Source organism: Haliaeetus leucocephalus, unplaced genomic scaffold (genome assembly GCF_000737465.1).
Source record: "Haliaeetus leucocephalus isolate CR32 unplaced genomic scaffold, Haliaeetus_leucocephalus-4.0 Scaffold395, whole genome shotgun sequence".
Lineage (NCBI taxonomy): Eukaryota > Metazoa > Chordata > Aves > Accipitriformes > Accipitridae > Haliaeetus > Haliaeetus leucocephalus.
Genome location: NW_010972831.1, coordinates 3,358,606 through 3,381,121, shown reverse-complemented (window position 1 = coordinate 3,381,121; position 22,516 = coordinate 3,358,606). Strand labels below are relative to the sequence as shown.

Below are 22,516 nucleotides of genomic sequence, written 5' to 3'. Positions count from 1 at the left end.
TCTGCTGCCCAGGAAGGGCAGGTAGGGGAGCTGTCAGCTTTCCTTCTGCATTAGCACTGGCCATGTCATGCTTTAGGACGTGGCTGTGTCTTTCCCTTTCCATATCAGAGATGTGCTCACCCTTGCTTTGCAGGCACTATTTTGTAGATTTAAGACTGTTCCATCTGTCGTTTTCCTCCTCCCATGAAGAAAAGCAAGGGCGTGATAGAAAAAGGACATAGCAGCCCTAGTTTGTACATTTAGTTTTCTATTTTGGGCTGTGGGAGAGGCCCCTCTCTGCTCAGGAGAGAAGAGTCAGAGGTTAAATGCTGTCCATGTCTATGGAGGGGAACCTTAGGTTGCTGCATGCTGCCTTCCCGGAGAATACTGATGTGTGAAGAGCCCTGCTCTGCCAGTTGTGTCCCTCCTCAGTACTCTTTTTATGTTCTTCTTTTCCAGACTGCAAACAGTTTAGTGCTGATCTGGCCTTATATAGTAATTTCCTATTATTAGAAACATTTCCTTGGGATCTTGCTCAGGGAGTAGCAGAGGGAAATCCTGTTTCCTTCATCTAACATGCAGGCAAAGCACCAGTGCTCACTCTTTCCTTATCTAGTGTCGATAGAACAAGAAGTTTTTGTTATGATATGCTTTCCAGTCTTAATCCCTTTCTAACACTAATCCTCTTTTCAGAAATGCAGGAAAAGAAATTTGGAGGAATAGGAACTGTCAGCCACCAATGTGAGCTGTAAAGCATTGTCTACAGCCTGTAAGTTCTGCCTGTTCTTTCTCAGCCATGTTTTTCTCTCAAATTTGGTCATCCTAATGTTTTGGAAAACCAATTCTCTTTTTCATGTTGGCTTGCATGAAAAATTGTATGATAGGATGTTTCACCTGAGTCTGCCAGGCTATCGATAGAAAGCTAATGGCTGTGATAAAAAACAGGAACAACTTTATGTTAAGGAGGGAGAAGTTTTTGTTTTATGTGCAACATGAATATGTTTTTAAAGGAGAGATTGGTCACTGAAAGCACAGAGATATGCACAGGCTTTAAACACTTAATTTTTCCTGTGAAAACATTTTTTCCCCTTAAAAGGAAGATGTAGGTCCTGCCACTGGGAGTGACTGTTTAGAAAGTCAGTTGGGAGGAATGCACATCAGCTGAAATGAGTCAGGCTGTTTGTATTAACAGCTTGGTCAAAACGGCTCTTCTTGTTCTTGCCACAGACTCTGCAGGGGAGCTGCTTAAAATGATTGTATCAAAGTAAGGGCAAAGCAATCAAACTGAATTAACTGTTGTTTTTAAACTCTTTGCTATTGAAGTTAGTACAACAATTACTGTTGGATTCGGAATGGGTAGAGCTGAAAAGGCGACTGTCTTGCAGTCCTGTAAAACAACCAACAGAGCCATAACACAGGGCAGCGTGTGAGTGGAACAGAGTGAGAGTAGCCACATGCATGAGACAAACTGGCATCATATTAAGGGCATCTGGTAATTATAAAGTGGGACTTTGTTCTGATGGTCACTGTCAAAGCCAGTCATCCATTCTGTTTCACTGGTTCAGCAGAGAGCAACAACAAGGAAAATTTATCTTAATTTGTTAGATTAACCCAGTTTCGGTTTTCACTCACGTCATAAACCCAGAATTATTGTGTGCGTGCAGGAGCCATAACTAAATACAAGCGCCGCATGTGTGCTTTTTAATCTGCTGTTTCTCAAACACATCTATCATGAGAGGTACCAAAATAGCGATAGCACTTACAGAGAAAGTGTAGGAGTCCAAGGAGAGGTGTGCATCTCCATCTTTGTTTTTTGTAATATTCTATTTTTTTGTAATATTCTTGTTTATTTGTGAAAGACTGAGCTTGAGAAGAAAAGAAGGTTAGTGTTCTCACTGTTGAAGCTTTCTTGAAACAAACAAAACCAGTATTGACAGTTTTAGGCATTACAAAGCATAAATTAGAATTCAAAATAATAATTTAAATATTCTTTGTCTTCTAGTTTTTGAACCCTTTTGGCCACACCTAGCATATTTTTAAGCTTTTGTCTATAATCGTGCAAACACATTCACACAGAATCAGAGAATTCAGAGAACTCATGAGGTCATGAAGTTTGCAGTAAAATTAAGGAACTTTACCATCTTGAGGCGCTTTTTGAGTGAGTATAATGGGCTTTTGATTTAACCTCTATAGGTCTGCAGTTTCATAACTGACCAGGAATGTTGTGTATTCAGGGACCGATGTCCTCTGTCCAAGCTTCTGTTCCTAACTTCTTGTTTGGGGGACAGCTGGCTATTCTCTGCATGGGGAAAGAGGAGATGCATTAATACAAACAAAAAGAGGGTAGAAAACAGACAATTCTTAGCAGAGCTAATGGTATGGGGAAGAGGTTCTGCCTCGTTATCAAGCCTGTTGCAATATTTAGTGTTGGTTCTTTGGCAGGGCGTTGATTATCCAGTTATTGTGCAGTCAAATGTTCATTCTCTGCTGGAACAGGGCTTTTTTCCTAAGCAATGGGCCAAATGTCCTTCAGAACCTCCAGTTTTCTGCTATAGGGTGTCTTAGGAATGTGAAGCATTTTAATCAGTTTTAGATCAGTATAGTCTGGACAGCAGGACACATGTGATAGGTTAAAGAAATTTCTATTTTTTGTTTAAGACGTTCTTCTGACCTGCAAGAGGAAGGGCTCTCAAATTCCTGGCCTGTTTAGGGTGGTTTGTTTCCCATGGTATCTTTGCCAAGTGCTTTCTAATTATGGAATGTGTGTTATTCTGTAGTTCTTTTGCAAGGCAGAAATAAAGAATATTATAAAAATCCAGAAAAAAGGTATGCATTGATAGGTGAACTTGACATCTTTTGCTTTTGGAATAATGTAGATGTGATCCACATTGATTTTTGAATAGCATAAACCCAAGCCAGCATCTCTTACCTCCAGATTTATATTGTGCAGTGGAATCTGCACAGCAGAGGGGAAGGCTGGTTTGCTGATGCCGGTTTCATGGGGCCAAAATCTTTTTTTTTTTCAGTAGAGCCAGTGCTTGCGGGTGTAGCTTAGCAAGTCACGCACTGCTCTGTGAGCCTGTTGGAGCAGGGCTGACAGGAAAGGTTTCCAGTCGCCTTGCTTTGAATGTGAAATTGTATGCAGGGAATCAGCTGCTTATCAGCAATGAGCAGAGCAATCCCAGTGCTCTAATCCAGGGTTTATATGAGTCACTTCTAACTGGTGAGGCCTGGAAAACTTGATTCATACCTCTGCCTGTAGTTGCCTGTAGTAGTGATACAGACCTAGCCAGCCATCCTCAGCAGAAATCACGGACAAGGGCTGGGCTCTATTGCTGGAAAGGAACAGCCTGGTTTTATCACCTTAGTAGTCCGGGATCAAGATCTTTTAAATCAAAATCATGTTGGTTATCTCTGCTTTCCAATTATTTTGCCTCCCAATTTAGGCTAACGCACACACAGGAGTGTTTTCCTTGTCAACAAGAGCTGGGCAGTAGTTTGACTTCAGAAAAAAAAAAAAACCTTATTGAGTAAAGGTCTTCCCAGTGAATAAATAAATAAAAGGGTTCTCCTGCATAAAAAAGCCAAGGGAAACATGTAAAAAATGTACTCCTGAATATTGGGCTTTCGTATATTCTTCTCTTACATGGCATTTTTGGTGATGAGATGTGTTCTGAGAAGTGTTAGGAGGTGTAAACTAGCGGAAAGGGAAAGTTGTTAATGTGAAGGTAACTGTGCTAATACATAACTTGAAATTGTAACATGAGTTTTATTGACTCTGTTGTTTGGCTACAACTAGACTGATTTGAGAAATTATGATGGAGAACTGACATTCTCCTCCTGGAGAATTAGTGCTGCCAGGCTACAGCTCTAATTATACTTGGAGAACTCCTGGCTCAGGGCTTGCTGTTGTGATTTAGTAATGGCTAATGAGGTGCAGTTTGGGAAATGTAGCTTAGATTACCTTTGATTTTACCTGTGCTCCTGTGCTGAGCAGGGCTTTGGAGTATGGTCTCTTTCTTTCAATGCTCTGAAATAGACCAATGCTAAACCCACCTCTGAAATGTGTCCTGAGGTTGCCTCCGTTAATAATTCACCTAACTCCTCAGTTGGTTGATGATAAGAGAATAAAAATCATGGCAAATAGTTGTGCAAGAATTGAGAGGCAGTACGAATAATTTTTCAAAATGGAATCTAATGAGGGCAGAAGAGCTGGTGGCACTACAGCTCTCTTCAGAAGCATTATCCAAGCTTCATCACAAATCCTTGTAACCGCTGGCACCTTCTTCCTGTGACGAATGACACCCACCACAGTGCAGGATCTCTGGGATCAATGCCTTGGGTCAGAGCTAATTAGAGAGGAGTGCTGCACTGAACCACTGACAACATCTGCTACATTTCTTGGGTTTTAAATAGCCTCCTGTCTGAGTAGTGGCCATGCACAGTCTTGTTTTACTTTAAAAAGCTTTAAAGTAAAGCAAGTAGTAGCTTTTTGTTTTAAATCTTTTTACTTTAAAGCTTGACTTTACCCTTTCTGTAATAGAATTTGAAAAGTATGCATTTTGATAAGAAAAATACAAAAAGCAACAATGCTCTTTAAGCAGAGCTCACTCCAGGTAGTGCCAGTCATGAAATATCAGCCATTGAGCTTGGGAATGATTTAATGGCTCTGTGTGTTCAATGGTTAGGGAACCTGCCTTTTGTTGTTGCAAAACTTGGGTGATGACTGTCACGAGGGACTGCTTTAAATGTATTCCAACAACTGAGATGCTTGCAAATGTTGGTTTGGGGCAGATATGTAGAGTAGCACTGCATGCTGCCTGGGGTCCTGCAGTCATATCTGATCTGAGACCGATACACCTAAAAAGGCTCTTTGGCCCTTCGAGAAAGAGAACTGGTTTATTTCTGCTTTCATCTGTTATCCTATGATCATGAGAAAAGCCTTCCCTACTTAAGAGAAGAAAAATAATGTCCTCCAAAAGAGTTTCATAATGACAGAAGTGCATTATTCAGTTTGCCACCTCTGTTCACCTGCGTATGGTAGTGAACTGTTGATGATAGCTGACACTCGGTGTGATAGAGACTTCAGTGTGATACCTAAATTTCAGAAGTATTTGAACAGATGCAAGAGAGAGTCTGCAGTAGTCTCTTTTCAGAAGATGCTGCACAGCAGGAAAGATTATGTTCCCATTAATTTTGATACAGTTCTTGTGGAAAATTAGGTGGTGTTTGGATCAGGCTGATGTTTGCTCAGTGCAGATGTGTCTGCATGCATTTAGAGCAAATGAGCTCTGAAAATTCAGCTGATGAGTTTGTAGTGTTAGACTAAGTTTGAGGCCACCTAACTGCAGGTGCCAGTTTTGCCTTGTGTGCGTAGGCAGGGCCTTGTATGCTGTGAATAAACCTGCATCTAGTTTGTAGTCATTTGCTATGCTCTTGGCTAATTGTCGAGTCCCGTATTACAGATCACTCGGAGAGGAGTCCGTTAGGAGGGTGGTATAAAGGAGAAATGGGTGGCAATACGCTTTGTGCAGATTGTGATTATCTGTGTTGGGAGACTTGCAGACAGAAACCCATCGTGTTCGTTAGCTGCTACGAGTCAGATCAAATGGCTGACTAATTTTTTAGTCACTGATGCTTGGAAATGGCAGGTCCTCTGGCTCAGGGCAGAACTCATCTCCTTCAGGGGTCTGCCTGGCCTCCTGTGCAGCTGCCAGACAGCAGCTTTGTATGCTCATAACGTGAACTACTTGCGACCTGAAATACCTGAAGGTATTTGGCTGGGCCCTGTTCTGGGGCAATGTGCTGTCTGTAACAGATCTGTAGCTTTATTTGCTATATCTGTTATTCATTTTAGGATGGACATATAGCTTAGACCATTGAGGAGCAAAATAATTAATGGAATCATAGAATAATTTTAGGTTGGAAGGAACCTGTGGAGATCTCTGGTCCAACCCCACTTCCAAGCAGGGCCAATTTAGATCAGGTTGCTCAGGCGTTGTCTGGTTGAGTCTTGAATAACTCCAAGGATGGAGTTTCACAACTTCTTGGGGCCCCTGCTCCAGTATTTCACAGCACTCATTGTGAAAAAATATTTCCTAATCTCTCATTGGAATTTCCCTTCTTCCAGCTTGTGTCCATTGCCTCTCATCCTTTCACTTTCCACCTAATGCTAGCAAAGGCTGCATATACATTTTGATTTTGGTCAGAATGCCCTTATCTTTGGGTGATGATGGTTTTTCACGCTCTTGGTGTAGCTATGGCCATTAATTTTTTTGTGTGAGACCAAACCCCGATGGCCTCAGAGACAGCTAAACATGCTACTTCTGTTTGCAAGGGCTAGAGACCAAGGGCAGCAGTGGCTTGACTGTGTCCTACTAGGAAGGGTCTTAGTAGTGCAGGTTATTTTGTGATAAGGACCTTGGGGACCTCCGTATAGAGTGGGTGTTTTGAGGGTGGCTGTCTCAAACTGTTTCTGGAATAAAATACTGCTGAGCCAGTACACTAAGTCCTTGCAGGGACTGTCAAGGCAAACTAAGTCTTACCCTTGGACTCTCTGTGGTCCTTTGATTTGCCGAGAGAGTGATTACAAGTGTAATTGTAAGCCCAGGAGATTTTGCTGTGGTGGGGTGAGTTGGGAGTGGGTTTGGGGAGCCCTCTTGATGCTGCTGCTGTTTCAGTGCAAAAACTTGCTGTAATGGAGCATATCGCTTCCTGTCCTGTTTGCTGTGGTTTTGCGTGTTGGGCTCTGCACCAGGTTTTCCAGTGCCTGTGATTACTTTTCTTTCCGTTTTTCCCTGTCATTGGGCAGCAGGGACTCCGCACCAGGCTGCAGGCAGAGGACGGCTGACTTGTTTTCTCTTGGACTGCCTCTCATGATCTGTGCACGTCGGTCTCTCCTCTTTGGGAGGGGAGGAGAGTTCCTCTCCTTCTTCTTGGAAAACGCCCTCTCCAGGATGCTCCAGTAGGAGCTGGTGGGAGGGAGAGAGTTCTGACTGCACCGAAAATGTCGTGGAAAAAAAAAAAAGGCAACTGACAGAAGAGAGAACTTGTCCTCAGATTCCTGCTTTTTGCAGCAGCGTAAACTAAGTCTCTGCAAGTGCTGCGGGAGCGGGCAGGAGGCAGAAATGAAGTTCAGAGGCGCGGTAAGATTTATTCAACTGTTTTGGTGTTTTTGCAGCTTTCAGATGTGTATCTAGTCTGAGAAGAAGGGAGATAAATTTTCAAGGTTTCAGCAGGAAAGTGAAATGCTTCAGCCTGCTTTGCGAAAGACCCCTTCATTGGAAAGTTATGTGAAAAGGGTTTAAATAGGATAAAAAACCCAGGAGATATATGTTTTGAGGAGGAAGCCAAGGTGAGAGTTGAGAAAGTGGGAAGAGAGGGGGAAAACCATGCTCTGCGTTAGGGGAGAAGAAAGGGTGGAGCTTTTGCTTGGGTGGAAGGGGCATGAGGATGCGAATGTACCCTACTGGTACTGGGATCTACTTGTCTCCTTCCCAGGGACATGGGCTTCTTTTTCTGTGACTACCACACTAAGGAATGGCAGGAAATACCTGCTTAAGGACTCATTGCTACTCGGTTCCTCCGGGGTGTATTTACGTTAGCAAAACTTTGTCCATGTTTTAGCGACAACCAGAAAGCCTGGGTCTCTGTATGGTGTTGCAGGACAACCACCAGGAGCTTAGAAAAATGAGTATGTGGCAAAAGATTGAGAAGACTAGGGTTGTTACCTGGAAAAAGAGATGAGTAAGAGAGGAGGATTAAAAATAATATATACAATAGTGCCATAGAGAAGGCAGATCGTGAGCTCCCTTTTTCTGTGTTGTAACATAGGAAGAGGGGCATTCAGTTAACTTAAAAGTTGCCAAAGAGCTGCAATGATTATTTTAATACGGTGTATAATTGGGCCGTGGAATACATTGACACTGGAAGATCTGGACGTCAGGAATGAGGGAACATTATAAAAAAGTGTATGTGGGCTTTTGACTGGATAAGAATGTTCAAGGCTTTAATTGGTAAACTTATCAAATTTCAGAAGAGAAGGATTGAAAACATCATGTATGTAGATTGAAGCAATTCTCTGACTGTTGAAGAAGAGTTAGCATGGGGCTTGGGGTATCCTATACCTGCTCAGTCTAGAGATCCTTGCATGTTTTCCCAAATAGTCTAGTGTTGACCACTGTCTGAGAAAGGGTCTTAGTGATGAAGGGAAGCACAGGGCTTCTGGAGGACCTGCCTAGTCCCTCCCTGCAGCAGCAGATTTGAAGGTGGAGATGATAGTGCTCGAAAGGCTTGTGCTTGGATTTCTGTTGGCGTGGAGGACGGTGGGGCCAGCAAACCTCTGGACAGCAGTGGATATAGAGAAAGGTTTTTAGATGTGATACACGAGAGTGTGATAAGCAGTGATGTTGTCTAGGGTGGTGCTTGATATTCCCCAAGAGAACACGTGGGTGTGAAGTGCCCTTCACGTGCCCTGGGAATGCACTGCAGTGCTTGTTCTGTTTGGAAAGTTTTACTGTCTTTGAAAGACATAATGGTCTGAAATGGTTGTGTGGGGTGTGTGGAATCCAGTGGAGAAGGTGGGACCATCTGGTGTGGGGAAGGGCAGAGTCCTGCAAGAGTAAGAGCGTGAGACCTGCAGTATTGGTAGTGAGAGGGGCAGAAGGATGTGTGCATTTAGGGGGGAATACAACAGCAGTTATCAAAGAGCAGTGAATAAGGGCGCAGGGTCAGCACCCCGTTGCTGCAAGCAGGGAGGCAGGAGGAGCAAGTGCGTGCCGTGATTCTTATCTGTAGGCCAGTGTTTGAGTTTCTGCTCCCCTCTCACCTGCTCCATCTGATCTGGAAGTCAATGGCAAAACTTATTTGGAAGGGCAGTGAACTGAGTTTTTGCTTTTTATGCCATCTGTTTGGCTTCTGAAGCTACTGTGGGATGCACAAGCCTGTGACCTGAGGTCACAGGTAGTAGTACTGCTATGTATACTGTGATCAGCAACATCTTTTAACTAGCAACAGCTTGTGTCATCTGCTCAGGAGCAAAAATGTCAGCTCCCTAAATATAGAAATTCAGTGTATTTACTTTTCCAGCCTTGGTGATCTTTCTGGTTTGCCTAGTTCATTTTTCTTACTGCTGTTTTATATTTAGCTTGTTGATGGAAATATCAGCATCCCCTCTTAGGGCTAAACATTTTTCTTCTCCTTAAATCAGTTCTTATAACTATTTTTCTTTTCACTACTAATTGCTTCTCTTTTTTTCCTAACTTACCACCCTTCCACCCCCCAAAAAAGTAAAGTCTAGAAAATATAATTATGTTATAAACATTGAACAAATTATATCACCTGCTTGCCGTGCAAATCCATGGCTTTCTTTGGTTTCTGGGCCATCATAATTTGTATTTCTAATTTAGATTTGAGCTCCTTAGAATGGATTCTTACTGTTCTAAATGTTGCAAGTGTCAAATGTCATTGATAATATATTAAAGAGTCATCATTAGTTGCAGCAACATCCACACCCTGCATTACTGTTTTTCAAAAGATTAAAATTCTGCTTTCACAGTTCTAACTCCCCACAACCTACGTGCATTAATGGATACTTAAAATAATGCACACGGTGTGATACATTGCTCACATTTCCCATGCTGCTTTGTATTTTAGGGTGGGAGGTTAAATGGATTTGTAGCTTGGAAAGTGAGGGTGACAGAACTTCAACTTGTAGGCAATTTGCTAGTGGGGACATAGCAAATCTTTGCGAGAGCAGAATAAGCTTGCTTACCCTATATTTCTGATTATTTTATGTTTTAATGTATTCCAGTTTGTCTCTACTTAAATCATGGTAGACTTAATAAATTGTTTACAGAAATTAGTCAAGGAAGTGGCAATTCTTTCTCCTTAATGTATTTTTTTTAATAGTGTGTTCTACAGATAAATCCATTTAACATGTGTTTTAGGATCAGGAGGGAGGTATCAGAGAGGGAGAACCAGATTCTGAGCATGGGCAACTGCTCCCCAACTCTAGACATTCTTTTGTTGGCAATGTATTACTCTAAAAGAAGCAAGAATAAAAACCGATTCTGCTATAAATGGTCCTTGAGTGGCAGCTGCTGACACAGTAACTTTTTTTGCAAGTTGAAGTTGTTGCCTTTAACTCTACTAGTCTGTGTCATCAGAGTTGTTACCTGGTTTTGATCCCATTTAATTTGACAGTTCTGATTTTTCTCAAGTTGTCTGCTCAGAACAGCTTATGACCTTGTGGGAAATCCTGCACTCTTCATTGGGCTTATGTAATTAAAAGCAAAATACAATGTTTCATTTAGTTGTTACATTTTTTCATTAAACAAGTCCAATACATGAGGTTTGGGTCATATAAATGATTGTCTGAGCTCAGATGGCTTCAGAAAGTGCAGATAAATCCATGTGGTTGGCTGCAGAGGATTTTTACGTGAGATATGGAACTGCCTCTTGGGGAACCCTCTTTCCAGCCAAGCTGTTGACTGACAGGAGTTTTCTGTGTCCAAAATGTGCAGCTAACTTTTCAGTGTGGCGAAAGGGAGGAGGATCCTAAGTGGTTGCACTTCAACGTGTCAGGGATTCGCTGGCAGGTGGCAAGTGCTTGACTAAGATCCCTTGGTCCAGGTCCACCACAGTTGTTTTCATTATTGCTTTCTCTGTGTAAAAGGAAAGAGGAGCTATCCCATTCTGCACCTCAGGAACTGAGGCCCTGGATAAAATAGTTGATTTTTGTCTGCTCTGCTGTCTAGCCCATGCTGTGTCCAAACCCTTTCCCAGGCTGTAGAGTGGAGTAGAAATCAGAGGAATTTTTTTTTCCTTCCTGCAGCTTTGGCATGGCAGTGAAGAATGTCATACTATCCAGGAGACAAATGTGTTTTAACTGCCACCTCCCCACAAGAAGTTCGTTCTTGGTTTAGACTTCTTATTGTCTTCCAGAATCTAATCTGAATTTCCCTTCCCACTTACATTTGGTTCTTGCCTGTTCTTCCGTTCCCGGCTTTGTAACTATTTCTGGAACCCACAGATCAATCATCTATTGCTTGATATTGAGATAAAGATGCCTGCCTCTTTCTATACAGCACCCGCTTCCTGTGGTCGTTTTAGCGTAAGTCTCCTGGTCTACTGAATGGATACTAGCTAATTTGTAAAAATGCACTGTCAGAGGAAAATATTAAAACATACATTTTGGATGTAGAAGCAGAAACCTTGTTTACATGGTGTGACGTTTCTTCTACATCAGATGGTTATAAAGGTTCCCTGCTCCATGTGATACCATTCACTTTGAGAGCTCCAGGTGTTTTCACATGTATCACTCACGGATGCTCCAGGAAGGAGTGAGAGTTGCCTGCGCTGCCAGGTGCTGCCTGTTCTCTCAGCAGGCAGCAGCGCTTGTGTGTCTGGAATTGCTGTGCTGACACTGACTGCTCAGGTATCCCTCTGGGAAAATCAAGGCTGGGAAATTTTGGTGTAAAGGTCTCCTTCCTTACACGCATGTTGGGCTACTGGGTATTGCATAGCCACAGACCAGCTGATGGGCAAAGCAGTGGCGGGAGTTTCTTGCTCAGTTCACATCAGCCCTGAACTCCTGTGATTGCGGCAGAGTTGCCCTCCATCTTGCATTACAAAAGAAAATTTCCCCGATGTGCTCAGACTGACTGACTCAAGTACTTTGGTTTTTGTCGTGCAGAGCAAAACGTCTTGGTTTTCATTTCTGAGGTGTATTAGATCTCCAAGTCTAAAGCAGAGGAAAGTCTTTATCATACTTTGGCACTTAGTATCATTTAAAAGAAAAATATTTGTTTACACCTTCACAATAATAGGTCAGAGGCTTACTAGTTCAGTTTAGGAAACTCTTTGGTATAGTCTTGAATGCTTTTGTACTCCCAGGAGCTGTTTGTGAAGGGTATTTTCTGGTCTTGTTGACTCTGTTGTATGAACACAAAGAAAGGCTGGAACCTCAGCCAACATAAACCTGGCTCTGCAGGCTGCGTTCAGCAGCACCAATTTACACCAGCTGAAAGTCTTTCCCAAAATTTAATCACACGGAAGAAAAAGGCATGTGGAAGTAGTACCGCTTTGGTAATTGCACTGGCTTGGTCCCCACCATTCAGGAGTGACAGCCTTTCCTTTCCTGGCAGTGAGCCACTGTTGTGCTGACGGCTCTGGAGAAGAGATTAAAAGCAAAGAGTGGGTTAAAATAGTGTGGGAATGAGTCCCTTGGAACTTTACCGCCGGGTGGGTTTGAGAAACGGAGTGGCAAAAGTCAGCTTGTACTCTGTTAAGCAGGAGTGACCATTAGGACAGTGATTTTAGTATGGGATGAAAGGCAAGTTTGAGAGAGGGCACGGACACTCCTAAACCCACACCACCAAGATCAGATGGAGTTTGCTCAGATTTTTGTAATTCCCTGTTCGCAGCCTGTGCTGGGTGTAGTGGCATTGGCACGGTGTGTCCTACAAAGGTTGCGATCCTTAGCCTGGTCCTCCTTTTGATTCCTATAGGCAGGGTGAAGTTGCACATGGTGGAGCTAACCTAACTGCCTGTTGCTGTCAGAAGGGCACTGTGCTCCCTTTCCTCCTTGCCCTGGGTCTGACACTCCCCTTGATCCCATGGTAAGGTGATTCAGCTCACTGTGTTGACAGAAAACTACCAGCTTCTTTTTTCCTGGTCATTGTTTTGCTGGCTTAGTGAGTTGCGTTGGTTTAGCCTAGAGACAGGTAATTGCTTGTGTGAGCACATGCCAGGGAGACAAAGTCCAAAGGAGGAGATGTGTTCGCGTTTGGTGGTGTTGAACCTTAGACGTGCCTTTTAGGTGATAGTTTCACAAGCACTTAAAAATGGCAGGAACTGGCCCTGCTGCTGAAATGCTTGCTCCTCCCCGTCTCCGTTGTGGTTCCCAATCTTGTGCCGCTGTATCTGTTACCCATTGTGAGTGATGATGTGTGGGAGAAAGATCTGGATTAAAATAATAAAAAAAAAAATCGGAGTTAGTTTTAATCCGTGTCAGATTTCCAGTCTAGTTCATTGCACAAGTACTAGAGCCAGTGCAAGCCAAAGGGTGCAGCTGCACAGAGGGCAGGTGGGACGGTGCTTTTGTCTGTGTTCTCACTGTCGGAACAGCTCGTCTGCCACTGTGCTCTCTTAGCAGCTTCAAGAAAAACTGATTTTCACAAGGAAGGGGTCTAAACAGACCCTCACAGCCTATATACTTCTAATTATCTGGAATACATACTCCCTGCCACAGGGCTTTCAGAGTTGTCGGAGCTGATCTCTTGCATAGCACAGAGCAGAGGATGTTGTAAATGAACTCTATGTCAGCCGGAGGCATTTTAGCAGGGATAAATCTATCCTCTGCAAAGATGCTAAGGGAGCCAGTCCTGTCCATAGGCAAACTGCTTTAATGGTTAATTAGCTTCACTGTAACATATTTACCCCTCCCCAAGTGGGTTTTCTAGCATTAATTTACAGCCACCAGATTTGATGTCTGCCTGCTAACACAAAATAACCAACATTTTAGTTATTTTAATTTATTCAGTGCCTTACTGTAACACTCATCATTCAGTAGGAACATATCATCATCATTGTGATATTTTTTTTCTAAATAGCGTCTTCTTTCCCCACTTTCTTCTGCATTACCGCTCTGTTTGCATTTTGCAAAAAGAATTTACATTCACCTCCTTTTACATTGCATCTGTTGACATTATTGGCAGTCAAATAGTTAATGTTGACATTTTAAGTTGGTGGTAGATTTGGACATAAGCAATAAAGCAAATGAGCAAATGCTGGCACAGAGAAGCACATATTGCTCAGCTGTGGTTTATGACTGATGTTTACATTTGCATTGAACTGAGGCTTGGGAGGGTACAACACTGTGATTAAAGTTTATATTCTGGAGAATCTGACTGCATCACGTCGACTAGGTAACCTGGTCACATTTCATTATTGCTTAAAAGATGCATTTAGGTTTTTTTTGTAAACTGACTGAAAATTTCAGGTACTTATTTTGTTCTCACGGAGAGAGGTTGGAATTGAATGAGGAGAAAAAAGCGTGGAGGAAACTGAAAGCTACTTAGCCTTAAATGCCTGTCCCAGAGGAGGCGGCCGAAGTGCAGTTTTCTGTGTTATGAGTAGGATAGATTGCTTCTTCCTTAGGCTGGATGTGTACAGCTGGGATCAGTTTGTCCTGAGCTGGAGGGAGTGGCTGATGAAAGAGCTGCTGAAACTGCTAAGTGACGTTTTCTGTGAAAGTCTTTAGGATTATATAAACTTGGATTAACTGTGCAAGGGTGTAAGTTCTCTTCAGTCATTTTTGAGGCAGCTGTGTTTTAAAACTGTATTCATAAACTTACCCACTTGAAAACTAGTTATTTTCTTTTGGTTTTGTCTTTGTTCCCATTACTTTGTCCAAAGCCTGCTCCAGGATTGCACTGCTCTGGTAGAAGGATTCTAATTTCTAGGCAGAGTTTATTTTTATGTGATTTATCTCTATTTCTTTTGCCAGTGTTGTCCTTTATCTCACCACCTTCCTTCTCTAGGGCTTATACCTTTCCTCTTCACCTTGGCAAGGAGGGTAGAAGATGACAACAAAGCACTTTGCTGAAGGTGTGGAGGAATTGGCTTAGAAAGTTTTGGGCATTTTAAAAAGATTACTTAATGACGGTACCTGCAGAATTCCTCCAAAACGGGATCTTTCAAAGCTGAGAAATCAGGCCTTCCAGACCATGAGACTAATTGGAAAAAATAAAAAGGGAAATTAAAATGATGTTTCTTTGTGGTGTTTGAGCCATTAGAGTGGGTCTGGATTTGAGATTTCCAGGAGAAACTAATTTTTCTTTCTGAAAGCTGCTAGTTTAATGCAATCACTTATGCCCAGGCACTGGGCTTTTGGGAAGGAAGTCAATTATAACTTGCAGAAATAGGCAAAACTGCATTTGTAAATGATTGGTAACTCTAAACAACTGCAGACTGAGGGTATTTGCACCCATTTGGGCCCGAATTTATACTTAAATGGGTCTTGCCTTTATTACTACTTAACAAAACTTAGGTAAATTTTCTTCTGACCAAGGTTGTTTTTATTTTTTTTTCCCTGCACGCCATCAGTCCCTGTGCTCTGACCACTATTATATCTTGAGAAGGAGCAGAAAGGAACTACCTGACAACGTGAGTCAGCAAAAATCATCTACATCATTGTGCAGGGTTTTGGGGCTGGACAATAGTATTGCAGCAGGGATCCGGCATTCCCGGTTTGTAACAGTGCTACAGGAGAGGGTGGCTGGTTATTGCTATTACTGCATGAGCCTGTTTATGAACAAGCACCAGTGGTGTTTGTGCCAGTGATGGCAACATCCCAAAATATAAAAACAGATTCTCTGAAGTGCATTAGTGCTTTAGGGAGAAGATTTAGGAGAAGGGTGCTTGCTGTAAGGATTTTGCAAAGTAAGAAGGATTTAAGAATATGATAAAGAAATGCAGACAGATGTGAGGCAGATGGTTTAATACATTGTATCTCCACTCTCTGATTTCTGTAGTGTCTCTCGTCTTCTATGCCTTGTATATCGCCTGTCTGTTGTGTAGAAATTTTCCCTGCAAGTAGCGACTGAGTCACTTGGTGCACATTTCCTCTCCCTGTTTTAGTACGTGAGGTCGAATGAAGAAGTCAGCAGACCTGTGTTTTCCAAAGATGGTTGTGTCTGAACCACATCACATTGAAAATGTAACCTTTAAAAGAGGGTCAGGGAATAGAAGTTGCTTGATGCATGGGATGTTAGTGTCACAGTCTAAATTCAGTGGCATGGGATGCAGAAATGCCCATTTCTCATTAGTTCTGAATCTTCCCAGAATTTCCCTGTTGAGTATCTTGCTAAGGCTTTTAAATTGGTCAGCAATGTGAAGCTCTTTGCTCATGAGATGAATCATCATTAGTCATAAAAGATTCCTTACCTCAATGTCTTCCCATGATGAGAGAGGAAAGTAGAGAGAACACATTTCAGCCTCACTCCTGCTAAATGATGCCTGGGAAAGGAAATCCAAGTTTTATTCTCTTTATGAAATGCTTGTTTGATTGATTGATTTAAAGTTATTGGAAATTTAGCACTAACTTTTTCCTAATGCTGGCTTGTCTTCCATCAAAGCAATTAGTATAAGCCAGTTGATAAAGGGTTAGTATACATGGACTAGCGTTTTCAACAATAGTGGGGTTATTCTAACATCCTCTCCTGTTTGTAGGTTGTCCATGGGGAATTGTGGTTAACGGTTCTTGTGGACTCAGTGAGCTGCATACAAAACCACAGACAGATATCCCAACCTTCCTCTGCTTTTGGTTGCAGGGAGCGGGGACTAACGGTATTCGGCTGACCATGGAGAGCGCTCTGACAGCCCGCGACCGTGTGGGGGTGCAGGATTTTGTCCTGCTTGAGAACTTCACCAGCGAAGCAGCGTTTATTGAAAATCTGCGTAAGCGCTTCAAGGAGAATCTGATCTATGTGAGTTCATTGGTGACCTGAATTTGGGTGTTTGCTGCAGAAGGCATACCATAGCTTTGCTCTGCAATTGGATTTGGAGATGGTGGTATCAACTTTAATAGGCCATGGTTGCTTGTGTCAGAACTAGTCTGGGATACTGTCATGTTAACAGATGTAGGGACTCATTGCAGTGCTCCAATTGAGGTCTGCTGGCATTTACAGGTCTTGTCAGCACTGAAAATCCAACTCACACTACATTCTTCCATCTCATGATTTCACTCTGTGGTGGGCTTTCAGCAACCCCAGGCTTGAATTTGATCCTAATTGGTATATATACAGAAATACCTATGTCAGAAATAATCCAGTATTCTTGCTTGTTAGAAGCATGAAAACTGTTTGCAGGTGCTGTTTATCCAGCAAGGATAACATCTCTAGTGTAACTCCCCCAGTGTCATTCTCACTGCACTAAGAGGTTGCTTCTTCAGCACCCTTGGCCTCTTTGGACGCCCTCAGCAGCATCCCCAGTGCAGCGCCGCAGGCAGCCCTTGTCAACAACATACGGCCTTCAGAGCAGCCTGGGCTCTCAGAGAATCTGCTGCCAGACCTTCTGTAACCTCTCTGCTTTGTGTTCTCTTTTTCAGACATACATTGGCTCAGTTCTGGTGTCTGTTAATCCATACAAGGAACTGGAAATCTACAGTAAACAGAACATGGAGCGATACCGTGGTGTCAGCTTCTATGAAGTTTCTCCTCACCTGTGAGTGGCCTGTGGGTAAACAGTGCAGTTTGTGCCGTTCCCACACAGGCGTGTGCAATAATAACATGTGAAAACACGCAAATAGGACTTTTCCTCGTCCCAGATGCAGCGCTAAAAATCATAGGGATATAAAGGATCCTTCGGAGGGTGTGGTGTATGGCTCTTTCTATTCCTGTTCCTCTCTCCAAAGAGGATGAGTTGCCTTTGCAAGAGCAGTATTTGGAAAGGGAGTTGGTTCCTTCCTGGCTGGAGGAACAGAGCTGCTTACCCAGCCCTGGCAGGACAGGAGTTCATTGTTCCAGGGTTACTTGGGGTCTGCGTGTCCGGGCTGTGAGTTTCCCCTGCTGCTACATCGCTCATTCAGCATAAGGCTAGCTAGGGGAAAGAGTGCGTCTATATGTGTGGTGGTTTCTTTCCTACCTCTGCTGTTACTGCCTGACCAATATTTATCTGGTATTTCCCTTGTTGCTAAGATACCATCAGCCTGTTGGAACAAGGAATGTATTTATTTACATGGTCTGGCCTGGTGAGCATTCCCAATTTCCCATTTAAAAAAAAAGTTTGAGGTTTAAAGTTATTTTTGAAAGCATTTGAATTTTTTTATCAGACAGAAAGAGAGAGATGACTGAGAGCACAAGACATTTGGCTCCAAAATGTTTTCTTTCAGGACCAAGGGCCAAATTCTGAGCACCTCTTGGAGGTTTTTTTTGTGGTGTGTGTGTTTTTGGCTTTTTTTTTTTTTAAAGAGGTCTTGGAAGAGTAAATGATATTATTGAGCGAACTGCTTGGATTGTTTCTTATTACTGGCACATAGCCCAGGAGAGTAAGCAAACCAGAATGCGCTGCAAGCACAGAGAGGGAGAGAAACACCATTACTTGGGAAAGTCTGAACACTTGAAGTTGTACTTGTTACGATAAAAATGTGATTTTTATAGTGTTTCAGGCTTTTTATGTGGACCTATATGGGGAACAACTAAACCTAAAAAACCTGCATTCAAACCTGCTGAGTTCGCCCCTTGATCTAGATGTGTCAGTACGTGGTGTCTGTGTGCCCCAACTAAGAGATCTGCCCCAAGGAAGTAACCGGCAGGGGCTTAAATCGGCATCGGGCAGTTCGTGGCGAGGCAGCTGAGAGGGTGCAGGGGTCGCAGCTCCGGCCGCAGGCTGTCCAGCCTCACCCCCAGCCCTAACTCCGCTGTCAACCCTTACTTGCACATTGTTGTTGCCGCATGGGTTACCTTCAGCCCTGCCTTCCAGGCGGAGACCTGGCCTCGATGCAGCCACTTTTGCCTGCGATCAGGGCACTCTTAAGGGCTTCTTTGTCCTTAGGTGAGAATTTTGTGACTCTCTGGAAAATCGTTGGGACTTTGTGGCTACCTTTTTATTTGTGTGCAGTAGGTACGGGACTGAGCATGATGGCAATGCTCACACATAACATGAAGCGCTGAGCAGATATGCTTTAATTCCTGTATATGCTACACAAAGTGACTTAAATCACAAAGCAGCTGATTATTTCTTAGGCTGTTCTCTTTTCTTGTTTTAACGAGTCCCATAGGAAATGCAAAATGTGCAGCTCGTAAGGAAACCCTTGAGAACTGTGGTACCGAATACCAGTGATGCTTCAACTGGGAAAACAGTATTTTTTTGTTAACTGTTTTTATCGTTCCATTAAAAAACATTACATTATTTGATTATTTACATTACATTATTTGATTATTTATGCATTTAAAAATACTCTGAGGAGCACTGAAACCCTCTGTAGTGTAGTACTCTGTGCTTCTCCTTTTACAGTGTTTCAGGTGTCTTTTTTCCTCTTTCTCTTATTCTAAACTGATTCTAGAAAGCCAAAATACTTCAAGATGGCTATTCCAGTGTCAAAATAGTTTAAGGCTAGGCCTGAGCGGTGGGTTCTCTGGGAAGCACGTCACATGTAGTCATTCAAAGGAGAAAAGTTATCCCTATGGGCTTGAAACACAGCATACTTCCCAGTGTGATCTCTCACATCCTGTCCTATTTATAGCCTGCTGGGGGCTCAGAGATGGTGACTACAAATGGGACCATAAACATCTTTAAGTAAAGTGATTCTGTATGTGGTATGCATGACTGCTAGCTTTCTGCTTGAACTTACAGTGCTATAAAATCACCCAATAAAGGCACGCAGTCTAGAGGTAGTTCTTAAAATTTAAATGAAATTTACATTTATTCAGCTGTTTTCAAAATACTCCAGAGACAGAATTTGGATGGGAAGAGAAGGACTTGATGACTTTAGTGGGGTAAGTGTGCAGTTGTGTTGCTAGGTAGCTCATTGGTGTTGCCTTAGCACCAAGTATTAATAGACTTGAGAAGGCCACGGCTGTTATTTTGGTGTGATTATTTCTTATTAATTTCACAGCATGAAAGTTGGGGGGGAAAAAAAAAAGCAAAGCTACTGAAAGGTTGTCAGGTGTATGAAGACAGGATATCTGCTTGATTACCACATGTAAGACAGCTGAAAGTATTGTTATGGAGGTCTTATATGAGAGCATCGTGAAGGGCTAACGCTCCTCTTCTTTTATCCTCTTCCATTGCACCTATCTGGGATAGTTGCCACCATTGTCAGGCTCGTCCTCCTGCTCTCTGGTGGTGTAAAAGTGTGTGTGTGATTCTTGGTATAAGATCCTGTCTGGTCTATCACAGGGAGGAAAAGAGAAAGAAAAAGCAGCAAAGGCAGAAGCAGGGCTCCAGAGCCAGCAGCAGTAAACTCTGGCTGTACGCAGGCAGGAGGAACCATCTGGTATTTTGGGTAGCGTTTGGCCTAAGTTGGATGGTAGCTTAAGTAACCTGCAGGATGCTGTGCTGGCTTATCCCATTCTTTCTAGAATCCAAGAGAAGCGGCGAGAGGTTGGGTACTCTGGAGCCACATTATAGGAGCCACCCAGAGAGCAAAGTCCAGTTATGACCTTCTGAGTGTGTCATCACTTAAAAGACAAGATAGAATAAAGATTGATGGAAAACAAGATGTTTCTTGAATGTAAAGCTTTTTTGTCCTGCAGTACCAATGTTGAGAGATCATGCATATTTATAAAAGTAAGTTTATCTGCACCATTTAGTCGTCTTCTACAGAAACTCTTCTCATCACAGAGAGTCAAAAGAACAATTTTTAAAGGAATTTGATAGATTTGTGCTATCGCCCTGCAGAAACTTGGCTCGGTGGTTAAGATGTATATAGAAATGTCAGCAGTCTCCTGTGTCATCACCAGTGTGTGGAAGCAATATGCTCCAGCCCATGGGCACATACGTCTTTCTGCAGTGTCTCTGCTAGGAGCTCACACCGTGGGATAGTCTTAGCTGAGGAGTCTCTGCCCTTCACTTGTGGAAACAAACTAATGCCCGATTATCGTTGTCCCTTAGCTACGCTATTGCAGACAATTCGTACCGCTCCCTGCGCACGGAGAGGAAGGATCAGTGTATTCTGATCTCTGGGGAGAGCGGGGCCGGCAAAACGGAGGCCACCAAGAAGATCCTGCAGTACTACGCCGTGACCTGTCCAGCCAGTCAGCAGGTTGAAACCGTGAAGGACCGCCTGTTACAATCCAATCCCGTCCTGGAGGTAACTCTAGAGCCCGCAGCGTGGAAACTTGACATTGAGTCATACCGGCAGCGCTCACATTTTCCAGCTGAGGGGGTGGGGGCAGCTGGACCCCACTGGGCATGACTGAGCTGTCTGTGCAGAGCGGATAGTGTATTCCGGGAACACCGGTTCACGGCACACGGGCAGATCGTTTGCACTGCACACAGGGGAATCCCAGTCTGCTTCCAAGCCAAGGAAATGGCCGTCTGCTGCTGAACTCACTTGGCCCTTTCCAGTCCACCAGGAGCAATTCTGGAGTGGCCGGGCTGCAGGGAGAGAGAGGCATTTGGCGTGGGAAGGGTTGTGGTGCGCTGCATAAGTTTGCAAAGCCAGAAGCGGACGCGTCTGCTGTGGGCAGCGTTGCCCTCTGTTAAATGCATTTGTGGGTGTGTTTTCTAGTGCCGTGGTGTCCTCTAGTGTCCAGTGCTGCGCTGTCTTTGTAGTTCCCTTTCATATTTCTGCTCTGTGCTCAAATGCGTGCTGCGTGCATGGGAGAGGTGTGCTCCCCGTGAGGGAGGAAAGCCTGGCAGGCCTAGGCCTGTTAGGATAGTGCCTGCCGTCAGTGGAGCTGCGGGTGACTGTAAGCAAATAGCTGTGATGAAAGAGGAAGCTTTGAAAAGACTGTCAGACATGACATATGTTGTCAGCAGTGAACTGGCATTAAAATACGCTTGGTGGGGGGGTGGAAATGTTTTCAGAGGCATGCTCCATCTGCAGTGCTTGCACTGGGTGTAAAGATCAGCATTAGAATTTGGGTAGCAATCTGTTTCCTTCCTGGTTTCCCTTGCAAAAAGGAAAAACTTAGGCTTCAATGGCTGTAAAGAAACAATTGGCAGCTTCACCAGAGTGTTTATAAATAATCTTATTTGATACTTAATTTATTTTCCTCTAATCGTTTTCATTTCAGGCCTTTGGAAATGCAAAAACCCTTCGGAATGACAACTCCAGCCGATTTGGGAAATACATGGATGTGCAGTTTGATTACAGGGTAACTTAAAATCTGTTTTATACTTCAGAACTGCTCCTGGTCATAGCAAGTCTCTGTTGCCTGTGCTTTCTTGTACGGATGCGTGCATGGAGTGATTGTTTTGCATTCCCTTGCCAATGGCATAAGCAGAGTCTGTGGTAGCAAACTTTGGTTCCAGAGGATTTTATAGTACACACTTTCCTTTCTTCCTTCCCTCATTTCTCTATATAAGGAGATAGATTAAATCCTCTTATTTCTAGGGTGTATGTGCACCATGCAAATGGATGCTCCCAAACTAAATCCACATAAGCCAGCTGCGATCTGAAGAAAATCTCTATCCTGTGTAACTTTGCATAGCATTTGTTTCGATTCTGATCCAAATTGTCCCATACTATGAAGACTAACATAGTGTAAGAACCAAGTAGCTTGGCATACTGCAGTCATTTAAATGTCTCGGTATGTAATCCCTCCACACTCACAGTTTTGTTGCTTTTCCATTGTGTTGAATTCCTCCTTAGAAGGAATTTTACACAAGTCAAGATCCCATTCAGTATGTGCTATAGCCACGATCTGTATAATGGTATGTTATTGTCACTGGATTGCTCATTTTGCATACATGTCAAAACTCAAATTGCCACTATGTTTTAGCTGAAATAGAGATGTGATACAAAATGACAGATTGTTTTCTGTGTTCTCCTAGGCTATCATTTTGTATCCTATTTGTCTTTGAATAG

The 22,516-nt window shown here is 43.1% G+C and overlaps 1 protein-coding gene across 4 annotated transcripts in view; it reads left to right on the top strand.

Annotated features, from left to right (window-relative positions):
* Window positions 1-684: 684 nt before the first annotated feature.
* The window catches only part of MYO1C (myosin IC), a 37,753-nt gene continuing 15,921 nt past the window's right edge, over window positions 685-22,516 (top strand). The window contains exons 1-5 of one of the 4 annotated variants that reach the window (XM_010573599.1): window positions 685-748; window positions 16,314-16,469; window positions 17,090-17,205; window positions 20,596-20,794; window positions 21,723-21,803. In XM_010573599.1, coding sequence (XP_010571901.1) covers window positions 16,344-16,469; window positions 17,090-17,205; window positions 20,596-20,794; window positions 21,723-21,803 — 522 coding nt within the window. In that variant the 5' untranslated portion in view covers window positions 685-748; window positions 16,314-16,343. Of the gene's footprint in view, window positions 749-7,019; window positions 7,125-15,098; window positions 15,148-16,313; window positions 16,470-17,089; window positions 17,206-19,418; window positions 19,479-20,595; window positions 20,795-21,722; window positions 21,804-22,516 lie in introns of those variants that run through there. The other 3 variants (XM_010573597.1, XM_010573600.1, XM_010573601.1) reach the window with 3 other exon arrangements.